Genomic DNA, 23,252 nt, shown 5'->3' with positions numbered 1-23,252 from the left:
AGTTCCGGGGGCTGTCCTGTGAGTGACTGCCGTAGGCAGCGTCCATGTTTCTTCAAGGAGGGTGGAATTAAGTGCAAACGGCGTTAGGCCGGTTTTAAGTGGTTTCACATTTAAATTTTTCAGGTGTTTTCTTGACCATTGATTATGGACTTATGGAATGGGTAGCCTGCTTTATTTTTAGGCGGCATAGTCACTATTTAGGACTTTTTCATTTTTTTTTATGAAATTTGTTTGTATAGAATGCCAGTGTTTTGGAGTACAGGTAAAAATATTTGATGAATGATGATTATGTTATGTTTTGCCTAATACTCTAATATTGTTGAAATTTATTTTATGTGTTTTTATTTTTTTTATTATATTGTTAATAAATTGGTTAAGTTCAAAATCTTTTACTTGTCTTCAATGTCTGCACAACATAACTCAGAGAGCTATCATTGCTACCACTGCTAAATATTTAATTTCTTTAAACTTTAAACTTTGCTTTAGCATCATTTTGGTTATGGGCACAGTAGCTCCTGAGTTATTTTTAGTGCAGACTTTTGAAGTTTAAAGTTAATTCAGGACTTAAGAGATTGGGGGGCGATTTTTGTTAAAATTCAAATATGGCTACTGTTAGTGTCATGCATAATATTGCTAAACTTGATGCATGTAATTATTTTACATGGTCCAAAGATATGAAATTTGTCTTGAATGAAAAAAATGCATGGCTTTTGGTCAAAGGTGTTGAGAAAAGTCCTGATTTAGATGATGTTAAGGGTATTGCAAAAGAAATTATTGCCGACTTTCAAAATAGAAGTCGATTGGCATTATCGTTAATTTATATGAATGTAAGTCCTGAATATAGAAACTTGATATGTGAAATTGATGACCCAGTAGTGGCATGGAATACGCTTGCCAAATATTTCCAGCCAGATTATAGGTCAAGACATATGTCCCTGTTTTCAGAGTTCTTAAATTGCAAAATTGAGCCAAATGAAAGTATTAGTTTCTTTTCTTCTAGATTAAAACGAGTAACTAAACAGTTAGCTGATATTAATCAGGCTGTAAGAGACTCATATATATGTTTCCAGTTTCTTAGGTTCCTTCCAGATAAATTTGATCAAGTAGTTCAGAATATTTTGAGGTGGCCAGATGAAAAGTTCATTTTTAAAAATGTTGAACTTGAAATTCTAGCAGAGGAAACGTGTCTTAATTTAAGAGAGATGGATAGGGAAAACTCCAATAAGACTATAGAAGTTTAAAGTACTCACTGTGAACCCAAATTTAAGCAGATTAAAGGGCTCAAGTGTTATAAATGTGGCCGTCCAGGTCATATTAAAAAATACTGTAGAGTGAGAGGTAATTTTTCCAGATCACCCTCACCTGCTTCTTCTGTTTCCTCAGCTGTATCTAGTAGTAATAAAACATCTTCTAAGTGTACGAATAAACCCAAGTTGAGTAAAAGTAATAATTCCAATGCACAGTCCCATTTTATAGCTCAAGCCAATGTTAACAATTTGGAAGAAAATGATGATAGTTGGATCTTTGATACGGCTGCATCTCATCATTTTTGTAAAAATCATGAATTGTTTGATACTTTTTCTCCTGTGAAAAATGAGAATATGCTAGTAGCTATTGATGGGGTAACTTTTCCAATTCATGGGAAGGGTACTGTTAAAATGAAATCTGGGGATACGGTTATTTTGCTTAAAGATGTGTTATATTCACCTGAACTAAGACGAAATTTAATATCTGGACCTAGGGTGGATATCAATGGAGCAAGATTTTATGGTAAAAATGGGCAAATTAAAGTTACTGATGATGAGAATTCAACTTTGTACAAGGCTAAGTTGATAGGTAGTAACTATCATGTGTTCCCGAAAATAATCAAAAAGGGGGGCAAATCTGTAAAATTTGAGGCATCCGCAGTTCAGAATAATAACAGTGAATTATGGCATGGTCGGTTTGGTCATATAAATTATGATACTATTGTCAGGACTAGTAAGAGACATTCAGTTCGAGGTCTTCCTGTGTTAAAGCACTCACCTAATTTGTTTTGTGAACATTGCCAAATCAATAAGCAAAGACGAATCTCCTATAGACCTTTAGAAGGTATTCAAGTAAAGAGACCGCTTGAAAGGGTTTTCTCTGATGTATGGGGACCTATTAACATTCCAGGTAGGAATGGTGAACGTTATTTTGTTTCCTTTATTGACGAATATTCTCGTTATGTGGTAGTGTAGCCCATTGTGGAGAAAAGTCAGGTGTTTGAAGTATTTGAAAGGCATATAGCACGTGCAGAAAGATCTTTGAACCTTAAGTTGAAATACTTTAGGACTGACAATGGGCGAGAATATGATAATGATCAATTCAGGTCATAATGTAATAAAAATGGTGTAAAGCACGAATTTACAGATGTCTATACTCCAGAACAGAATGGAGTTTGTGAGAGATTTAATCAAACAGCTCTAAATAATGTATGTGCAATCTTACACGATAGTGGAATGAGTTCTGAATTTTGGTCAGATGCAGTAATGTATTTTGCATATTCATTTAATAGAATTTGTCATAAGGGCCAAGATAGAATCCCATTCGAATTATACACTAAGCGGAAACCATCAGTACGTCATCTTAAGGCATTTGGAACGATTGCCTATGTGGGAATTCCAAAGGCTAAAAGAAATTCTAAACTCGATCCAAAGGCAACAAAGGGCCGATTGATTGGGTACAGTGTACGAACAAAAGGGTACAAGATTTGGTTGGAAAATGAGCAAAAGGTAGTAGAAACCCTAAATGCTACTTTTAAAGAGTCGATTGGAATGCAGAAAAGTGGCAGTGGAGCTGCACTGGGCACCCTACCTGATTTGGAATCTGAAGAAAGGGTAGAGTTCCAATCTACTGATACTTCAGTTGGCTATTTTCCTGAAATAGAGGAGAGAACCAATACCAATGTACCTTCTTCTACAATTGGCACTGACACTCAATCTACATTGAGACAAGTAACTTGGCTTCGTAAACCTGTTCCAAGGCCAGACGGCACTCGTACGGATGTGTATTATTTTGAGAGGGGGTGTAATCAAAGACTACGATCACCAAATGATGTAGAAAGGTATTGCACTGAACATAATATTCAGTATGATCCTACCTTGTTTGATTTCAAGGGAAGCAATACTTATAGTGGTGAAATCGATCCAACTGGTACTCCTTCAACGTCGTATACCCGAGATAGCTGACTAGATGTTTCAATTCCAAACACTTATAACCAGGCAATGAAATCCACAGAAAAGCTTAAATGGATAGAGGCAATGGAAGAGGAAATGGCCAACATGCGAAAGCATAAGGTATGGCATCTTGTTCCACTTCCTAAAGACAAGACTCCACTAGGTTGCAGGTGGATTTTTAACATTAAACGTGACGAATTTGGAAACATTGTTCATTTTAAAGCTCGTTTAGTGGCTCAGGGTTATCGGCAAATTAAATACGATACCTATGATAAAACCTACTCTCCTGTAGTCAATTTTTCAGTAATAAGGTTCTTTTTCTCCCTTTTAGTTGCACACCTAGGATGGGCAAATATACGTGACATGAAAAGTGCCTATCTCTACGCTCCTTTATCAGAGGAAATTTACATGTCCCAACCACAGGGTTTTGTAGAGCGAGATAAAGAAACTTTTGTGTGTCGATTAGATAGAGCCTTGTATGGTTTGCATCAGAGTGGCCGATTATGGTACTACGAGTTGGATAGAACACAATGTAACCTAGGGTTCATCTAGTTTGAGTGGTGTAATTGTGTCTACCGTTTTAAAGATTTTGTCATTCAGTTGGTTTATGTTGATGATATAGTTGTGTTTGGGAAAAGTGAAGTTCAGGCCAAAAGGATATTAAAAGTCCTGAGTTCACATTTTGATTTGAAAATTTTAGGTAAAACAAGAAAGCTTCTGGGTGTGGAATTTGAATACGAGAAAAATAGTGTTTTAATTCATCAGCAATTATATATAGAAGACATAGTTAATCGATTTAAGTCTTTTAAAATACAAATTACTTCCCTTCCAATAGTTAAAGGTGTGAAATACTCAAAGTCTCAAAGTCCCAGTACACAAGAAGAAACGACTGAAATGATGAATTATCCTTATAGAAATGTTTTGGGATGTCTATCATTTCTTTGCAATCGTACTCGTCCGGATATAGCTTATGCTGTTAATATATTTTCTCAGTTCCAAAGCAATCCTAGTAAGTTTCACTGGAAAGGATTACTTAAACTTTTAGGGTACGTTTCCAATACCAGACAGCACAAACTCAAGCTGGTATGCAAGGAACTGAAGCTCAATATATATTCAGATTCGGATTTTGCTTCAAGCAGGGATGATATGGTGTCTATTGGTGGACAAATAGCTTTGTTGGGAGAATCACCTGTATCTTGGCGTACGTTTAAAGAAAGGGGAGTGAGTTTATCTACTATGGAGGCTGAATTTATCTCCATGACTGAATCAGCAAGAGAATTAGTTTGGTTTAAAAACATTTTGGATGAATGCATTCAGTTTAAAATTGCAAGTAACTATGTTTTGAGACCAATATTGTTTGCTGATAATATGGCTGCTATATGTTTTACAAAATCACCCATTGAAAACTCGAGGACAAAACATATAGATGTGAAACTATTTTTCATTCGTGATCTATTGAACAGGGAAATTTTTGATTTAAAATATGTCCCAAGTAAAGATAATCTGGCTGATCCCATGACAAAACCGCTGACTAAGCATAATCTGGTAAAATTTTGTGGAACAATTTTCTTATGAAATTTGTTTTTATGTGTATTTAAATTAAGAGTTTTGTTAATTTGAAAAATATGTTGTAAGTCATATATGATGGATATTAGGTAAATGTAAAATTGTATAGTGTAGAATGTTGTATGAGTGACCAGGGCCCTGGGTAAATGTATTGAGCGTATGATCATATATATGACTTTGTATTGTTTTGTAACATGTTGGACTTTCTTGCTATGGTAAAATTTTTGAATAAAGGGATAAGATTTTCCCAAAGAAAAATGTTGTTAAAAATTTCTGAATGAAATTGTGATATTTATTTATTCTTGTTTTGAATTTTGTAAAGATACTAGCATTCGGTTTTTATTTCAGGTCGGAGATGATGATGTGGGGGGCATTTGCTGGAAAATATAGCTTATTTTTAAACCTTTTACTGCATCATCTCTCCTCCTTGAAATGTTTATTTAGTTTAGTCCTTATTTTAATATAACATAGTAGTTACTTCTACTTCTTTTCTTGCTGCCACTGTTTGCATTGAAAACGGACTGTTTCAACCTAATTGAGATGCAAAAACGAAACAATGTTACGTCATCTGAAAAGCCGATTCGTGCCGATAGCTGATTGGTTGCCGTGAGATGACGTCATTCCTACTTCTGCTATAAGTATCTCGCGTCGCTCTGGCTCAACCTGCCTTCTAGTTCCTGGTTTACCGGCTGGTGTGTGAGCGGTTTCCAGCCCCTTCCAAAGGATGCCTGCAGTCCGGTGAAAGGATGCCTTGATTCCGGTTCACAAGATGATGGTTCCAGATTGAAGTTCTTCAGTTCCGGGGGCTGTCCTGTGAGTGACTGCCGTAGGCAGCGTCCATGTTTCTTCAAGGAGGGTGGAATTAAGTGCAAACGGCGTTAGGCCGGTTTTAAGTGGTTTCACATTTAAATTTTTCAGGTGTTTTCTTGACCATTGATTATGGACTTATGGAATGGGTAGCCTGCTTTATTTTTAGGCGGCATAGTCACTATTTAGGACTTTTTCATTTTTTTTTTATGAAATTTGTTTGTATAGAATGCCAGTGTTTTGGAGTACAGGTAAAAATATTTGATGAATGATGCTTATGTTATGTTTTGCCTAATACTCTAATATTGTTGAAATTTATTTTATGTGTTTTTATTTTTTATTATATTGTTAATAAATTGGTTAAGTTCAAAATCTTTTACTTGTCTTCAATGTCTGCACAACATAACTCAGAGAGCTATCATTGCTACCACTGCTAAATATTTAATTTCTTTAAACTTTAAACTTTGCTTTAGCATCAAGTTGTTCAAATCTCGCTCTCTTTCGTCGACGAGGCATAAGTACAGATTGAGTTAACGTTTACCACTAGCAGATAACCACCGATAACCATACACGCCTCGCTACAGCCGTCTATTTATTCGGATCCATCAGCCGTCCAGAGGGCGCTGCTCAGCATACACATGCGCTACAGATTTGCAATTCTAATCATTTGCATATCATGCGCTACTTTGCATTTTCTGAAAATTTCAGCTCACTCGCGTAAGTCCTTCATGGTGTTGCAATTTTCACAAACGTGAGTGTACGTTATTCTCATTTAAGGGTACGCATGCTTTCCGCTTTATGTGCATATCTGCACATACACCATATTATATTATTATATCAATGCAGACATACATACTACATGGATATTGTAGGTATACATTTCCATAAACAAATATAAATTCCCATGTACTTGTATACATGTACAAGCACTTTTTCTTACATTCTTATCAGTTCATTCTTAACAGTTCTGTCTATCTTTATTTCCATATATATCTGTTTATGCAGAAGTGACCTTCACACACGGAAGTTTACTGTCATGGTACTGTTATTCAGACATATCACAAGAACATAAATATAAATTTTGCGTCAAAGAAACAACAGTAGTTTTACAATTTCAGCCTGAAACCTGGAAATCGTAAATACACTAAAAGTAGTCAATCAGTTTTAAAGGTCATCTCTAGCCATTAGATTCCTGATGTACTGATGTACTGTTATTTTAAAAGGTACCTCCATATCAGTGTCTCAATTTCACGGTCAAATAATTTTGAAGTAAGATGTTCAGAATAAATTAGAGTAGCATTTGTGAAATTTCACTGTCCGTTGAGCTCCAAGAATACAAACAGGATGTAAAAGCTCTCAAATAATGTACAAATCATTGTTCTAAGACAACATGTTCCCCCAACTGAATTTCTGAACCTTCAGCTTTTAAGTGATTGAATGCCTTTGTCATTCATTAGACATATATCTCAGCAACTACGTTCAAGGACAAATTCCTGGGGGGCATACCTTGGGCACTCAGTTACAAAATAGTTTCGATACGACAGCATAATGACCGAGGTGTAAATGAAACTAATGAATAACTGCAAAATTTTCAATAAAAAGGAGAAAAACAGTTAATTCAACTATGTCAGTATAGATTTCGCATGACCTGACAATGAAAATTTTTTGAGTAATTACAAGTAAAGATACTTGTTAATATAGCAAAGAATTTAAATTCCACCATATAAAATATGCCACCATGGTTGATATCAAAACTGCTACAAAGACAGTGTGGAGTTGAAACGAACTGGTTTAAACAATAGAGGAAATAGAAAAATTCACATGGGATTTCAAACAGGAGAGAATTTTGCTGACCGAGCACCTGAAATTATCTGGAAATTTCTCTTAATCTGCTAAATTATGTAGCATAATACAGAATAACATAATACAGTATTGAAGACAACAACTAATTATCATGTAACTTTTGTCCCACAGTTTTTGCAGACACTATGCATAACAAAAAATTTTCCCTTCAATTTGAAAAACTCTTTGCACTAAGAAATTACCTAAACTTTGATACCCGAGTGAACACATTCCCTTAGCGAGGCTGGAAATTTAGTTTTACACAAATGGGGAAAAAAAAAAAAAAAAAAAAAACACAAATGGAATTTACGTTTTGAATTATGGGTTTGCATACTAAATAATTTGACATTTTAAATGACTTAAATTCATTTTATTGTTAATACTTGAAATATATCACTTACTAATTTTAAATAAACAGTATAAAATGGTACATGATTAAATAATCTTTTTTTTTTTTTTTTTCTTCAAATTTTTAAAACTAAAATATTCTGAAAAACAGTTTTTGAGCATCTGTTTTGTTATGCATTAATTTTGGAAAAGAACTGAATTTTAATTAGTAGCACTTATGTAATTGGACACTGCAGTACTAACAGTCTACAATAAAATAAAATTATTTTTAATTAAACCAGTTATATTCTAATTTGCTGAAAGTTTCCTCCTTAAATAGTATGTTATCAAGCCGATTTTGAACAATTATGTAATATTAAAATTTCATTACGCCTATAGAGCATAATTTTAACAGTTCCACTGAACTTTAATTTTTAATCATTTCAATAGCTTTAAGCGTTTTTTTTTTAATTATTCCCTGCATGGAAAAAAAGTTCAAAGATATAATTTTATTTGATAATATATAACAAAACAAATTAAAAATTTTAAGGAGATTTAAGAGTAAAAAAAAAAAAAAAAAAAAGACTGAGATGAAGACTGGTTAAATTTAAAATTGTCCAAGGAAATAATCAAATAGTTGAAATATTTTTTTGACATAACATTAATATAAAGATATGATAGAAATAATTATTGTACGCACTTAGTAAAGACACATAGTTTTGCAGTGTAATTTAAAATTCAAATCAAAATTTTATAAAAACGAAACTAAGGTCCTATAATATAAAAAATGGCATTTTCTTCAACGGAGGTTTACACATTTCCCAGTATTTTCAATCCGGAACAACTGTAATATGAAATTTTCTCTCAGTGACAAAAAGCATCTTGAAGTCTGGTCACTAATCCCTACACTTCCATTCCTTTTGTGACATGAATGCACCCTTCTGAGAATCCATTAAAATATACGCAAGAATCTTTGTTACAAATAGCAGGTGATGTCTTAAAGGGGAGAAAGCATTTGGTTCAAGATTCCCCGTCCTTTCAAGGCTTTTACTGCTACCAGCCTCAAAAGGTTAAGTGGCTTTCTTATTAAGTAGGGTTATATGGATGCAGAGACATATGCAAAGAACAATCTGTTTAATGTGATTCGGAATGCAGTTGTCAAACACTACTGCAAGAAGGAACACTATTTAATTGATCTGCTGATGTCAAATTATGTACCTTATTACCAAAAAATGCTATTGTAGCATATTGATGGATACTTCATATTGATTGATGGATGCATTACTGGCATATTGATGGATACCAGCTAATATCCTAGCACCTTAATTTTAACAGAATTTCTATACAGAATTATTTAACTTGAAATTAATGCAAAGCAAACTTATTAAAATTTAGTCAGCATCTTTATTTTAAAGAATATGATACATGCATTATATAAGCATTATCAACAAAAACTTTCTTTTTGATTAGGGATAAACCTATTTGTAGGTTACAAAATGTGCAAATTTTTGCTAACTTAAAAAAAGTGCATAAAATTCTGCTTATCAGACAGTTATATTAAAATTATAACAAAAATTTTATATAATAATACCTAGGAAAATGTTTAATTCACTTCAATAATCTCACCTCACTATCTGTTTCATCACCTGACTTTCCAGGAAGACTTGACCAAAAAAATCCTCTCCAGTCTGGTTCTTCAAAAATGTATGGTAAAATTCTAGTCAAAAGTCTGACACAGTTTAAAACTGAAAGAAAAACAAATGCTTAACAAAGATGGTGATTAAAACAAAAATACACTTGTGATGTAAATAATATAATACAAAATTCTAGAATCAATAACCAAATTTTATAATAAATCAAATTTTTTTTTTTTCTATTCCCCATGGCTAAGTGGGTTAACTGTGTACAGGGAAAGATTCATGTGGTCAAATACAATTCACAATCTCAAAGACCCCAAAATCATTATTAACTTTCAAAAACTAGTACATATACTCTCTCTTTTAAGATCAGGCATCCCCAAAAGCAGAGGCATATATTCAACAACCATAAGAAGCTTTTATGCTTTCCTTACTGTGAATAAGGACTACTTTTCTTTAAAAAATCTCTGACCATGGAATTTCTTTCCATAAAAAGATAAACTCTAATGAGTTTTACCACAAACAAGTTCAAATGTTCTGAAACTTAAAGGAATGTATAAAGCACTATGCGGAAGTCACACCTAAATTAAAATCTAATTCTAAAATTTGTAACCAGGAGGTAGTGAATGAAACATCTAATTTTAATAGAGTAACAAGCATAAATAGAATAAGAAACAAGAAATAAAGAACTAGCATGAACAATATTGTTGTGTGCATAAGGGTTCATAATGGAATCAATGCATGCAGAACTGATGATAGCTTGAAAAGTTCATTTTATCAACAGGAACGCTTTACAGTTCTGGAACTTTCCACCACACACTCATACAGCTCTTCCCAGTATCTAAGCACAGACTACTAGAAATGTTAAACACAATGCAATGCTCTCATGGAGATCTCAATATTCCAAGTTCTGAATTAAAAATTGAAAACTGATGCTCTGTCTGGCCTTATACAGTTTTAACATGATCACCGAGAAATCTCTAATATCTTACATTTCTCAAAAATAGTGGAATGCACATAAAGTTACATATAAGAGCTGATATGGTTACAATTATATATAACAATCAATTACAGTTATACAGGGACTGGACCAAAATGTTGTCAAGTTTGGCGACTTATGGGAACAAAAATTAGTCCCCAAAACCATTGCCAGCTTTGCAATACCTTACCAGTGAGACAGCCCTCAATTTACCTCAATGTTAAATAGACTTCCTCCTGTAATCTTAGATGATCCTGTAATCTTAATGGCAGAGCTTCACATTTTTCATTCTTCACATTACATATAGAACCTACTACAATTTCACATATAATTTAACTAAAATTATTTATATAGAGAGAAAATTCATAACAATATCTTTTTATTCATGTCCCTATTATATGATTAAAAAAGCTTTTCTATATGAGGCAACATACATTTGAAGAATTATCTTGCAACATCTATGGTGCCTATACCAGCCTGTCTATAATGGGGAAGCATATGACTGGTGCAGTGAACTTGCATTTCAATTTTATTTGCAGATATCATTTACTAAATATTAGCAAAATGATTTTCTTTTCTTTTCACATATACTATCGATAATTTTTTTAAGCCTGCTAATTTTGAAAAAAGTTATTCAAAACGCGTTTAGTCAAAAAAAAAAAAGGGAGGAGGGAATTCTCTAAAAATTAATAATAAAACATGAAAATAACATGGCATTCACTATTTGTTGGATATCCTTTCATTACCATTTATTAAATACAGAGGCATCTGTTATTTCAGAATTCTGCAGGAATAACTGAGGCAACTTTGGTGGGACCTCTGCCCTTTTTCAGGGTCATTGGGATAATACATAAATACTGAATTTTCCATTTTGTTTCATCCCTTGGTATCAGTAGAATTTAAAAAAAAGTTTTCGTATTAGTTTTCCCATTTCACTTCATATATGTTTGAGAAGATTTCAGTGCAGAAAATGCATAGGAGTTTTAATAACTCCAGGATACTGGCTTAACTTCTAATAGAACTTAAATGTATTTTGCATATTACTTTCTTTGCAGATGCTTTAAGGTTTCTAAGAATATTTATATATTTATTCTGATCTATATTACTTCCAATACAAACTAAATCTCCCATTTCAGAGGCAATGAAACATTCCCAAACCATATATTTTCCCATGCTTAACGGCAGGCAATAGGTTATTCGGATTTAAGTCTTCACTTAGCTTTTGTCACATGGTAATTTGTGCATCAGGTCCATATATATTAAATTTAATTCATCTGTAAATATTGCATTGTTCCGATATGATAAAAATTTGGCTTACTATGGATTTTGTGAATGGCATGCGTATATTCCTTGATTTCTTGTTGACAAAGAACTTCCTTCTTACTGATTGCCTATTGTATCCATGGCCTCTACTGATTCTTCCAATAATAAATCATAGTTAAATTTTGTTGCAAACCATTCCTTCAAATCTGCTGCACATATCATAGCACTAATTTTTGGGACCTTGTTTATTTTTTTTTGTAGAATAAATCTCTAAATCTTCGGTATTAGCTTAAAATGGGATCCAGACTTCAGTGCATTCTCAGTTATTCCACATAGTTTTATATTATTTTATAGCATCAAAGATAGCTGAGTATTTTACATCAAGGATTTTTTCTGGATATTTTGAATATCTTTTCCATCTTTAAAATGAAGAATAATTAAGTTTTTAACGGAACTTGTCATTAGTTTGTAGCATCTTGCAATGTTTGCATTAAATACGGAATTGTTAACAAAGTTTTCTAAACAAGTAATAATTTCCAAATGCAGACAAAAATTCTTGTGATGTATTTTCATTGGAAAGAAAAAATATGACAAAACTTTCCATTGTCTGAATTATTATGTGAATTACTGATTAAGTCTTTTTGAATAAACTACTTTATTCCAAAGATTACATTGACTATATTTATTTTGTAATACGTGAGGCTTAAAATAGGAAAAAATAATATATTAAGAAAAAATTTAAAGTTTATGTATTTAAGTTATATTTAGTATAAAATACACACAAATAAATCTTAAAAATACAAGTGTCCAAGAATACTTAAAACAGTTTTGAAATTTGACCATAAAACTACAATTAAAAACCATCACATGTGAAAAATATCTTTCATATGGTTCAATAAATTTTTATTTAAAGGTCCTAATACATTTAATTCTTAAAACATTAATTCAAATGTCAAATTTATAGTATGAGCAATATATCTAGGACTTTTATGTACAATTTCAAAACAAACTATTATTTACTGAAATACTTAAAACATTCTTCTATATGGTTTCTATGGTTTTTGGTTTATGACAAGGCTCTGGAGGGCTATCTGGAGGGAGAGGGATGCCTTTGTGGAAGACTTTTTAAGGGAAACTGGGTCATATATGCATTACACATAGAGAAAACCACAAAATGCCCAGATCAAACTATTAGTAGTATTCAGTAATTTTACCACTCAGCCACTGGTGGATTTGAAAATGTTCTTATTGATGGAAAGAAATCCAACTACTACATAGATCTTAAAACATTTACACACAATACAAAACTAAAATATCATTATGTATAGAAATTTATATGTTTATAAAGTAGTTTGATAGCTGTTTGAATATAATTAATGGAATAATAAATACGTGAAAACACATTGTTAAAAAATAAATAATTATTACCACCCAAAAAAATTGAAATGCATTCCTATACAAATGTAAAATAAAAGAGAATACAAATTTTTTGGGGGAAAAATAGATATTACCTGTCTGCTGCTGTACATGTGTATTACATAAACTATCAGCTGCTGCTACTAATTTTTCAACAGCTTTATAACATAGAGTAGCTAAATTTGAAGGTGACTCTTCTCGCAAAGCTCGAATCTCTGCAGCAGGAATAAGAGTAAAAACATCTTGAGCACTTTGGACACTCTCTGACCAAAACTGATCCCAAAAAACATCATCTTTAGCTTCAATCGGCTAGAATAAAATGATCAGTTTTTCAGTTTGATAATTTAAATCAGTAATTCCCAGAAGAAACACTTTAAATTAAGAGAAGTAATAAAAACAACTAAAATGAAATTAACAAATAATTAAAAAATGAGTAACACTGCTATTGATTTAAATGGAACAAAAACTAAAGGCACCAACAGAATTATAATAATTCTTTCCGCAAAAAAGCAAACCTACATAGATGCTTCGAAAAGAAACAGGTTACACATTTTTCATAACAGAATAGTTTCCTTTTACAACTGCTTAATTTGTTAAAAACTTTTTATCTGCTTAATGGAAGTTTTACAAATCTATCACAGAGAATTACAATATTTCAGTATGTAATATCACTTTTATGATTTTATGATGATGAAGTCTTGTGTAAATCAGGTTTAAAAATCTTGTTATTCACATATTACAGCAACCACTTTAGTAAAAGTCGCCAAATTTTCAGGACCTGCCAGACTCTGGCAACCATATTCATAACGATTCTTCAGTCAAGCAATGTTGCTATTTCCACATGCATTCTTTAGGTTGCATTTTATTTTCATAGCCAAATCATGATATTTTTTTACCATAAACTCAATTTTAAAATATGCACTTGTGGAATTTGCTGGGAGTAGAAGAAATTGTGGTAAAATTTCTGCAGGAATACACCCTTTTGCTGCAAAAACATTAACAGGAACAATTGTTTTAAATCTAATATTAAAGCTATCGCCACTAAATTTCCACAAGAACAAAAGAAATAAACTACTTTGTAAGTAGTTCACACAATTCGCATTTCTACTTTGTAAGTAGTTCAAACATTTCGCAACATTTTCAAAACAACTCGCAGCCATTTCTGATCAGATTGATTGTTTCTTTCAATACTGGCATACAATTACATAGAATTTTTACCAGATAGTTCAATTTTATGCCCTAAGGTCATTATCGGTAATTAAGTCAATTAGGATGCAATCACACTGCTCACCCGGAGGTGAAAATATAGAAAAGGCAAAATCAAGGGTTAAATTCATCAATTCTAATGAACTACCGAAGTAAAGCACCGCAGATTTACATAATTTCTGAGTAAGCTTTTCGTATGAATTGAAATAATTCTTGCATTTAAACTTGTATTCCAAATTAAGATTTGACTTGAAATTAACGTAGATTATTACAGAGAGAGATTTTTGTAGTTTACATGAGACTTGGGGCCACATGATATGAAAAGGAGAATCAGGATGTTGAACCATGAAAGCATAGTAAATTCTTAAATTAATATATTTTACAAATTTATTGTCTTTATTTATTGGCTTTTTTCCAATAATTTTAAACGATATTAAAATGGTTATGCCTTCAAAATAAAAAATTCTTAGAACTAACATTTGTATAATGTATGTTGTTGCCAATAAAGTCTGCTTGGCAATATTTTCGGTGGCGAAACAGAAAAGTACCAAAATTTCTTCCTCACATTGATACCTGTGACTTGCTTCTCATACTTCAGGGAAATGATCCATTTTTGAAGTGAATCATGACTGCTGATGAGAATCCATTGTTTACAACAATGCTGAATGCCATGCGTTGTGTTCTTTCTTTCTTTCTTTTTTTTTAAACATCTAGTCCACAATTCCACAATGGATTCGAAAGTGATCTATGATGAACTGCACAAACTGAGTAATACCATCAAATAGAAAAACCTATAGTGTTTCACCATGATAATGCTAGGATAGGATGTATTATCACATCCTCAATATTTGCTAGATCTTGATATTCTTGGATTATTACTTGTTGTGATCTTTACAAAATTTTCTAAAAGGCAAAACATTTATTTCAAATCAGAATTTCAAAAATCACTTAAATGAGTTTTTTATAAACAAAGATCAGAACTTTTATGGTCATGAAATCATGCTACTATTAAAAAGATGGCAAATGGTGCTAGATTAAAATGGTCAACACATAACTCAATAAAATATTTATGTATTATAAGAAAACTTTTCTTATAAAACAAAAACAAACAAAAAAAAAAAAAATACTTCTTGAATAACCTGATAAACACAGAGATACAAATTCACTTGCTGACACTTCCCTCCCATATACCATATATTTTACCTTTCTCTCCAAAGAGATCACAAATTACAGATAGATTAAGGTAAAATATGATTCTTTTTTTCCCTGGGAAGAAGGTGAACATACGGGATAATTTTTACCCTTAAATCAACCCACTTACTAAAAAAATCATGAAAAATTATGCTTCAATTTCCGCATGACGAGTTCATTTAGACATACATTTAATAAAAATTTTACTTCATATGCAAATTGGATATCATAATTTTAAGTAGTCAAGAATTAAATCAGGATTGGGACAATAACTGACTAATGTCATTTTTTATCTAAAAAAAAACATATTTACAGTCAAAAGTCGTTCATCCGGACTCGTCGGGACTTCGGCGATTCCGGATTATAGATCATCAGTTTAAATCTGGTAAGATGGCATGCAGAAATTATAAAATTAAAAATATGAAACCGTAATTTATGAAATAAAGAACAATTATGATCTAAAGGGTATCAAAATTTACAAAAAAAAAAAAAAAAAAAAAAAAAAAAAAAAGGTTAATATTTATTTGTTTACTTAATTAAACATTTCTTTCAATGTAAGTTTTTAAGTTGCTTCATTTTTTATGTGATAATACATTCTCTTTAATTCTATAAACAGACATAATTTCTTGTTCAGTTACAAATTTCACTGTTCAAGTCCTATAATTGCTGTGTCGAGAATACGATCTAATTTGTCAATCGAAATTTTTTCATTTTCAATAACCTCTGTTACTTTCTTCGCTATCGGAAGCGAATTATAATGACGAGGCATTTGATTTAAATCATATCAAAGATGGAGTACATTGAGATGAAATACTACATTTAGTAAGGAATTATAAGCCAAATAAAATAAAAACATCTGCCCTGAAAATAAGGATAGTGCTGACAGATCAACTTCCAATTCATTGTGCACCGCGCCACGGCGTTAAAGATAAACAAATTTTAGATAAACAAAGGATATGCCTTTCTTTATCCATTTTTTGCAGCAATTCCATTTTTTGTTTAATGGATTTCGAAACATACTTTCGCTTTGTAGATCCTTTACATATTAGTAAATATATATCAGAAATTCTATTTGACATAATTGAAAGTTCAAGCTTACTTTTATAAAATTGCTCTAACAGTCTGCAAAAAATAATAAGCCGAATCCAATTCGAAGATTAAGGAACAACGCAATCTGCAACATTAACTGAATTAGATAATTTTAGCTTAGCTTATACCGTCCGTTATACATTAAACGCGCATTCGTAAACGTATTTTGCGCACGCACACATGCGTATTCGCAGCCGTGAAGTCTTAGTGCATGCGTCAGAGCGACATATGCGCAGAAAGTTTGTAGCTTTGAGGTCCGGATTACGGGTGTCCGAATTAACGACTTTTGACTGTATTTATCTTTTCATATGAAAGTGTTAGAATAATCAGACTCAATTAGGGATGTTTTCATTTTATAGATGGAGATAAATAGGACAAAGCGTACATTTTGTGTATACAATAAAGTGACCACACGTCCTGATTTTGGTGGAACAGTCCCGCTTTTTGAAGGATCGTCCCGCATCCCACCGATTTTTTAAAATGTCCCGCTTTTTAGAAAACAGCTGCATTTCTTATTTTAAATGTACTGTAAAAATATATTACCTTTTATTTATTAATTATTACAGTGAATATAAAGAAATAAAAATACATAAATAAAAAAACATAAAATGCATGCAGATTAAACTAAATTAGGTGATGTACCGAGTTTGATTTACTTAATGGTGTTCGATCATTGCCGTTACGTCTAGCCAAGGAATATGTACCATTATTTGAGGAACAGCCCACATTAGCTGAAGGGCTATTTGCTTTCCACACCATAAACCACAATCAAAGTTTCAGATCAATTGATTGTATGTCACAAATGATCAAATCATTTTCGACAAAAAATTTGCATGTGCACGGACAAAAACCTAAGCAATTATTTGTAATGTTTTTTCACCATATTCGTTTTCCCTATTGCAGAAAGAATTAGATAAATCCCCATTTATATCCATATATTGCGATGCTTCTAAACACAAAGATTTAAAATTATTTCCCATAATTGTTAGACTTCTTGATCCAGAAACAGGAATTAAAATTAGAATATTAGATTTTGTTTCATTACTGGGTGAAACTTTACAAATATTTTTTGATTCAATAAGTACTATTTTAAAAAAGAATAATTTGAACAATAAAATTATTTTGAGGATAAGACAAACGCAAATTTTGGTGGAAAATCTAAAAGAGGCATCAATTACGTTTTTACGAAACATAACGAACATTTGAACCATGGAGGTAAGAAAGGAAGGAGTGGCCAAACCGGCATTAGAAGTGAAGCACTGCTCCAAAGCTTCGGTCACCAGATGGGGTGTTTTTTGTTTACATTCAGAAGCTCGCTTCACAGCGCTCTGATAGTATTTCGACACACAACAGTTCCATACAAATTAAAAAATGGGACACTTCCGCATAAAAGAAACATTCCTAGTATGATGGATAACAGCAATTTGTATAGTTTAGCGACATTTACGCAAAAATTACATCTTGGTTATTTTTTGATAACTAACAACAGCAATTTTGATTATGAATTTGTTTTATAAAATTCTAAGCTGTTGAACTACAAAAATATAGATTTTAGCAAAATCGTTATGCTTAAAATCTGAAAGAATCTGAAAAGAATGATAAATACCTCACCATACCTTTAAAATTGTATACATATTTCGATACCCTTAATACAGTATTCGCTACTTTTATTTTATGTTCCAAACGCCAAAATGTTTTAAATAAAATTAATTGTTTTTCACATCCACGTATTATTGTAACATGTACTTTTTAAAATTAGTGTAAATTACTTTACTCAAAAAATATAGTGAATGCACAGAAATTAAAGATTTCCACATGCCGGAAATGAAAACATGAAATATGTATGGGTGCATGTGCTTCCAAAAAGTATGTATCTACCTTTAACAAAATACGTAAATACTTATTTAATTATTTATAAATGTATTTGAAATGAAGGATTTATTCATTCATAAATAACTGTGAAAAAATCTAATTATTAAATGCACCTAAATTTATAATGATTATAAATATTATCTAAATATATAATAACCTCAACATTGAATTGTAAACATAAATTGACATCCTGTTGACAAATACGTTATAAAACTATTTAAACAAGAATTGTTCATCTGGAAAGCAATCTGTTAAAAGGTAGTAAAGCAATTTCTATGAGATGCATACCTAATAAATAAGAGATTTGGAATATGTATTGTTGAAATTAAGGGTAAAAAATATAATAAGTATAATTAAAAGAATTATTCCCCTTATCAGTCACATATCCCTTTATATAAGTCAAGTACAAGTTTTAAATAATATTTAAAAAATAATCCTTATTTTATTTCCTTCCAGAAATATTCAGAGAAAGTTAAGTACTATTTAAAATATTTTGCTATTAAATTAAAAGGTGCTGTAATTTGAAATGGACCGAATAGAGCATTAATTATAAATTGACTTATATTTTTGATTTAAAAAGATGCCTCAGAAGCTAAAAAATCATATCATATTTGAGAAAGTATTTTAGGAAGAAGCTTTATAAACAGAAAGGAAATAATGCATAATTTTAATAATACAATAAACTTTGATCTTAATTTTTGTAATCCTTAACCGAATCAAATCAAATTACCTTAAATTTTTTTTCTAATGTAATTAACGAAAATTTGTGAAAATATTTCAAATTAAACCATTCTGAGCAAACTGTTCTGTGAAAAGTACGACATTTAATTCCGTTCAGAATGAAATGTTGTTTAAAAATGTATTCTTTTTATATACTTAGGCCTCTGAAGTATTGTAGAAAAAGAAAATATACACATTTATATGCATATTTACGACGTAATTACAAAATATTTACATCCGATCATGACAAAACCCATTGAACTCAAAGGTAAATTACCCAATGTTTTGGTCACCAAAGAAGGGATCGCCAGTGCTTCAAAGCAGGGTATGGGAAAACCGGTTTAGGGCCACTTCATCTAACTTCTTACCTCCATGATTTGAACCAAAAACTATTTGAGTAGGTTGTGCAGCACACATTCTACACAATACTATTCAAACAGCATCTGACTTTCTTCCAGTGTATGCTGAAAATATTATTGCAAAAATTTATTAATATTTTTATATATATACTGCGCATGTTGACAGTTTGAAGGATTTTTGTGAAAGCGTAGAAATCGAATATAAAAGAATTATTGATTACAGCAAAACACGATGGCTATCTCTTTCACCAACTGTAGAAAATATTTTAAAAATATACGAACTATTAAAATCATACTTTTCATCACAAGATAAATGTCCAAGAATATTGTAGCTCTTTTTTGAAAAAGACACATCACAAATTTGGCTTCAGTTCATCCATAACTAAGCTATATTATTTAAGTGCTGTGAAAATTATTGAAGGGGACAAAATTTTAATTACGGAAGTGTCAAATGAAATCAATAATTTAAAAACAAAATTGTGAGAAAGAATTGATAACGATTATGTTCCTTTAGTTATTCGGAAGGACATCACTAGGTTGGAAGAACAAGGTGCCATTAAATGACCTGATTTTCTGAAAGAAGTCAGAAATTTTTATAACAACTGCTTGGAATATCTTGAAGAACGAACAGTTCAGTTCGAGGATATTAAAAATTTTCATTGGGTGACATTAAAAAAAGGAGATTTTATGGGAATATATGGGAAAATCTTTTTAATATATTAGTAACCATTTTCCAAAAATTAATTGTGATCATGATCTTTTTGATGAGGTGTCATTGGTAAAAAGATATGTTACTGATGAAAAAAATTAAATGTTGGTTGTCTGCAAATGTGGGAACAGACAAAAAATGGACGAGTTATTCCTACATTTTAAACATAATAAAACATTCCTTATGAAAATATTTTGAATATCGTAGACCACACGCTCTTCCTTCTAGGAACAAATACAGCAACAGAACGTGTTTTTTCTAGTATCAATAAAATATGGACAATTGAAAAAACGCAGTTGAACATTAAAACTTTGAAATCTGTATTAAGCGTAAAATATAATTTGACCAATTTATGTAAGAAATTTCACATTTTAATAAATGATCTGAATCTATTGCAAAGTATTCACTCGGATAAAAAATATAACCATGAAAGAAAATCTTTTTTTTAAATAAAATTTTAAATTATTTAAAAACATAACATTCAAATTATTATTTTTTACAAATACTTTTATAGTTACCAATAGTTAATAATAAATATATTTTTGTATATTTATAGACACGTACATATACAATAAAATATATTTTTAAATTATTGGTCTGCTTTCATAACTAAATTACAATTCTCCTTTCGTTCCATTTGTCCCGCTTTGTCTCAATGAAAATGTGGTCACTTAAGTACAGAAATAAATTTATCTGATATCTAAAAAATTTACTCGGTACTTTTCCGTTTCGCCGGCGCAAATCTCGCCAAGCAGACTTTATTGGGGCCAACATACAGTATACACATAAAAAATATTAAAAAAATGTTAGTTCTAAGAATTCTTTTTTTGAAGGCATAAACATTTTAATATCACTTAAAATTTTATAAAAAGCCAATAAATAAAGACAATAAATTTATAAAAAGACATTAATTTAAGAATTTACTATGTTTTCATGGTTCAACATCCTGATTCGCCGGTTCATATCACGTGACCCCAAGCGATCTCATCTCACGTAAACTACTGTACAAAAATCTAATGCTCTCAGTAATTATCTACATTCTACATTAATTTCAAGTTAAATCTTAATTTGGAACACAAGTTTAAATGCAAGAAATATTTCAATTGTACGAATAGCTTACTCAGAAATTATGTAAAACTGCAGTGCTTTACTTCACTAATGCATTCTCATTAGAATTAATGAATTTAACCCTTTACCTTTTCTATAGTTTCGGCTTCGGGTAAGCACTATGATTGCATCCTAATTGATTTAATTACCGAAAATGGCCTTAGACATAAAACTGAACTAGCTGATAAAAATTCTATAAAATTATGTGCCAGTATTGAAAGAAACAATCAACCTGATAGGAAAAAGCTGCGACTTGTTTTGAAAATGAGGCATAAAAGGTTACCAGCGAGAATATTCCGTTTCGCATCGGTTGTACCATTATTGGCGACTTTATCGCTTGCGCCGGCAAAACGGAAAAGTACCATTTACTCTTGCATTCTGTAAAACAATAACCACTTAAACAATTTTTAGCAACATTTATAGGCAACGGTCTACTGCTTCATCATCCAGAGCTGATTGATTAATACCTAGTAAACGTATTTATTCGTAAAAATATACTACACGATTATGTTTTCCATACCATCTCACTTAGGCAAATAGAAGTTTCTGATACCTCTTTCAAGAAATTTTACAAAAATTTCATTGCTATATGAAGATTTTTATACTTACAATTTTCAGAATTTTCAAAATAATAGAGATCTTTATCATAGTACATAGCATAAATGTCAAACTCTTCTATCACATTATGCCCCATTTTTTAGCATTACAACAGTTTGTAAAATTCTGATTGTTCAACAAAATTTGTATTATATGATTTATCTTCTAAGCATTTAATACTTTCCTATAAATTACTAGGTACTGAAACATTTGTATAAATACATTTATCCTTTAATAGTCTATTTCCTTTCCTATGTTTTCCTCCTCTTTTCATCACTCTGCTATTATAATTTCTGAATGAATTACTCACAATGCTTACACTGAGCATTTGCACAGTAGATCTTTATAGAAAAGTAGTGATAAGGAATGACTGCAAATTGGGGATGGTTGACCCATATAATTTAGAACTGATATTTTACTAGACAGTCCTTATCCATCAGAACCCTGGGTTCGAATTTCAGACTGCAGTTCTAACTGAGAGAGTTACTTTGCAGTTAAACTATAAGACAAATTTGACAAAAATAGGATATAAAGGATTATAAGGATACAAAACTGAAGAAGCAGGAATTCGTTTTATCATGATATCAGCATTCATAAGCATTTTTGGTATTTTAAAATAATTTCTTATGAATTTGAAGGCTAAAGTGAAGAAAACTCAAAAACAAGGGGATATAAAGTATTATAAGGATATAAAACTGAAGAAGCAGAAATTCGTTTTATCATGATATCAGCCTTCACTAGCTTTTTTGATATTTTAAAATAATTTCTTATGAATAAGGAAACTCAAAAAGAAATAGTAACAAATTTTTCGATTATATTTACAGTACTTTCTTTTTATTTTAAACAATTATATTTAAAATAAAATGTCATAAAAGTAGATTTCAAAGGAGTGAAAAAAAAATGAAGTTACAAGACATGACATCGAAAAAGAAAATTACCCTAAATACAATAAAGCTTTCTGCTATACATAAAATTTGCTTTATGCTTGAAAGCATGTTTAAAATTGTTCTTACTGGATGAAAGACTTTTTCACAAACATATTTTGATATGGAGAAGCGCAAAAAAGTAATTTTTAAGATACCTGAGTTTTTGTTGTTAACTGGATTACTGCTTTTCGAAAATTCAATTTTGTATCAGTATTCCCCATGACCGCACGTTTTTCGAAGCAGTAGATCAAGTACAGTGACTAAGAGAAGCTAAAATATGTTCTTTGACTATCAGAAGTGCAGCAGACATTTGCCATATTGTAGTTGTTTCGTTTTCTCAATTAATCGATTATTTAAGGCAGATAAGTCTTACTTTTTTAAGTAATGAATTACAAAATAACTAATAATTCCCTAATAATAAAATTATAAATTTTAAGAC

The 23,252-nt window shown here is 31.1% G+C and overlaps 1 protein-coding gene across 2 annotated transcripts in view; it reads right to left on the bottom strand.

The window, feature by feature from the left end:
• LOC118204409 (protein HID1) overlaps positions 1 to 23,152 on the bottom strand; it is an 82,981-nt gene extending 59,829 nt beyond the window's left edge. Inside the window, exons 1-3 of one of the 2 annotated variants that reach the window (XM_085818204.1) lie at positions 22,969 to 23,152; positions 13,133 to 13,346; positions 9,369 to 9,487 (exon numbers count right to left, since the gene is read on the bottom strand). In XM_085818204.1, the coding sequence (XP_085674330.1) occupies positions 9,369 to 9,487; positions 13,133 to 13,346; positions 22,969 to 23,034 (399 nt within the window). In that variant the 5' untranslated portion in view covers positions 23,035 to 23,152. The remainder of the gene's footprint in view (positions 1 to 9,368; positions 9,488 to 13,132; positions 13,347 to 22,968) is intronic. The other variant, XM_085818203.1, reaches the window with a different exon arrangement.
• Positions 23,153 to 23,252: the final 100 nt, after the last annotated feature.

The sequence above is a fragment of the Stegodyphus dumicola genome, chromosome 6 (genome assembly GCF_044657685.1).
Source record: "Stegodyphus dumicola isolate Sdum_Otavi_A_Nest chromosome 6, ASM4465768v1".
Lineage (NCBI taxonomy): Eukaryota > Metazoa > Arthropoda > Arachnida > Araneae > Eresidae > Stegodyphus > Stegodyphus dumicola.
Note: the sequence above shows the minus strand (reverse complement) of the source record. Positions and strands in the feature narration are given on the sequence as shown.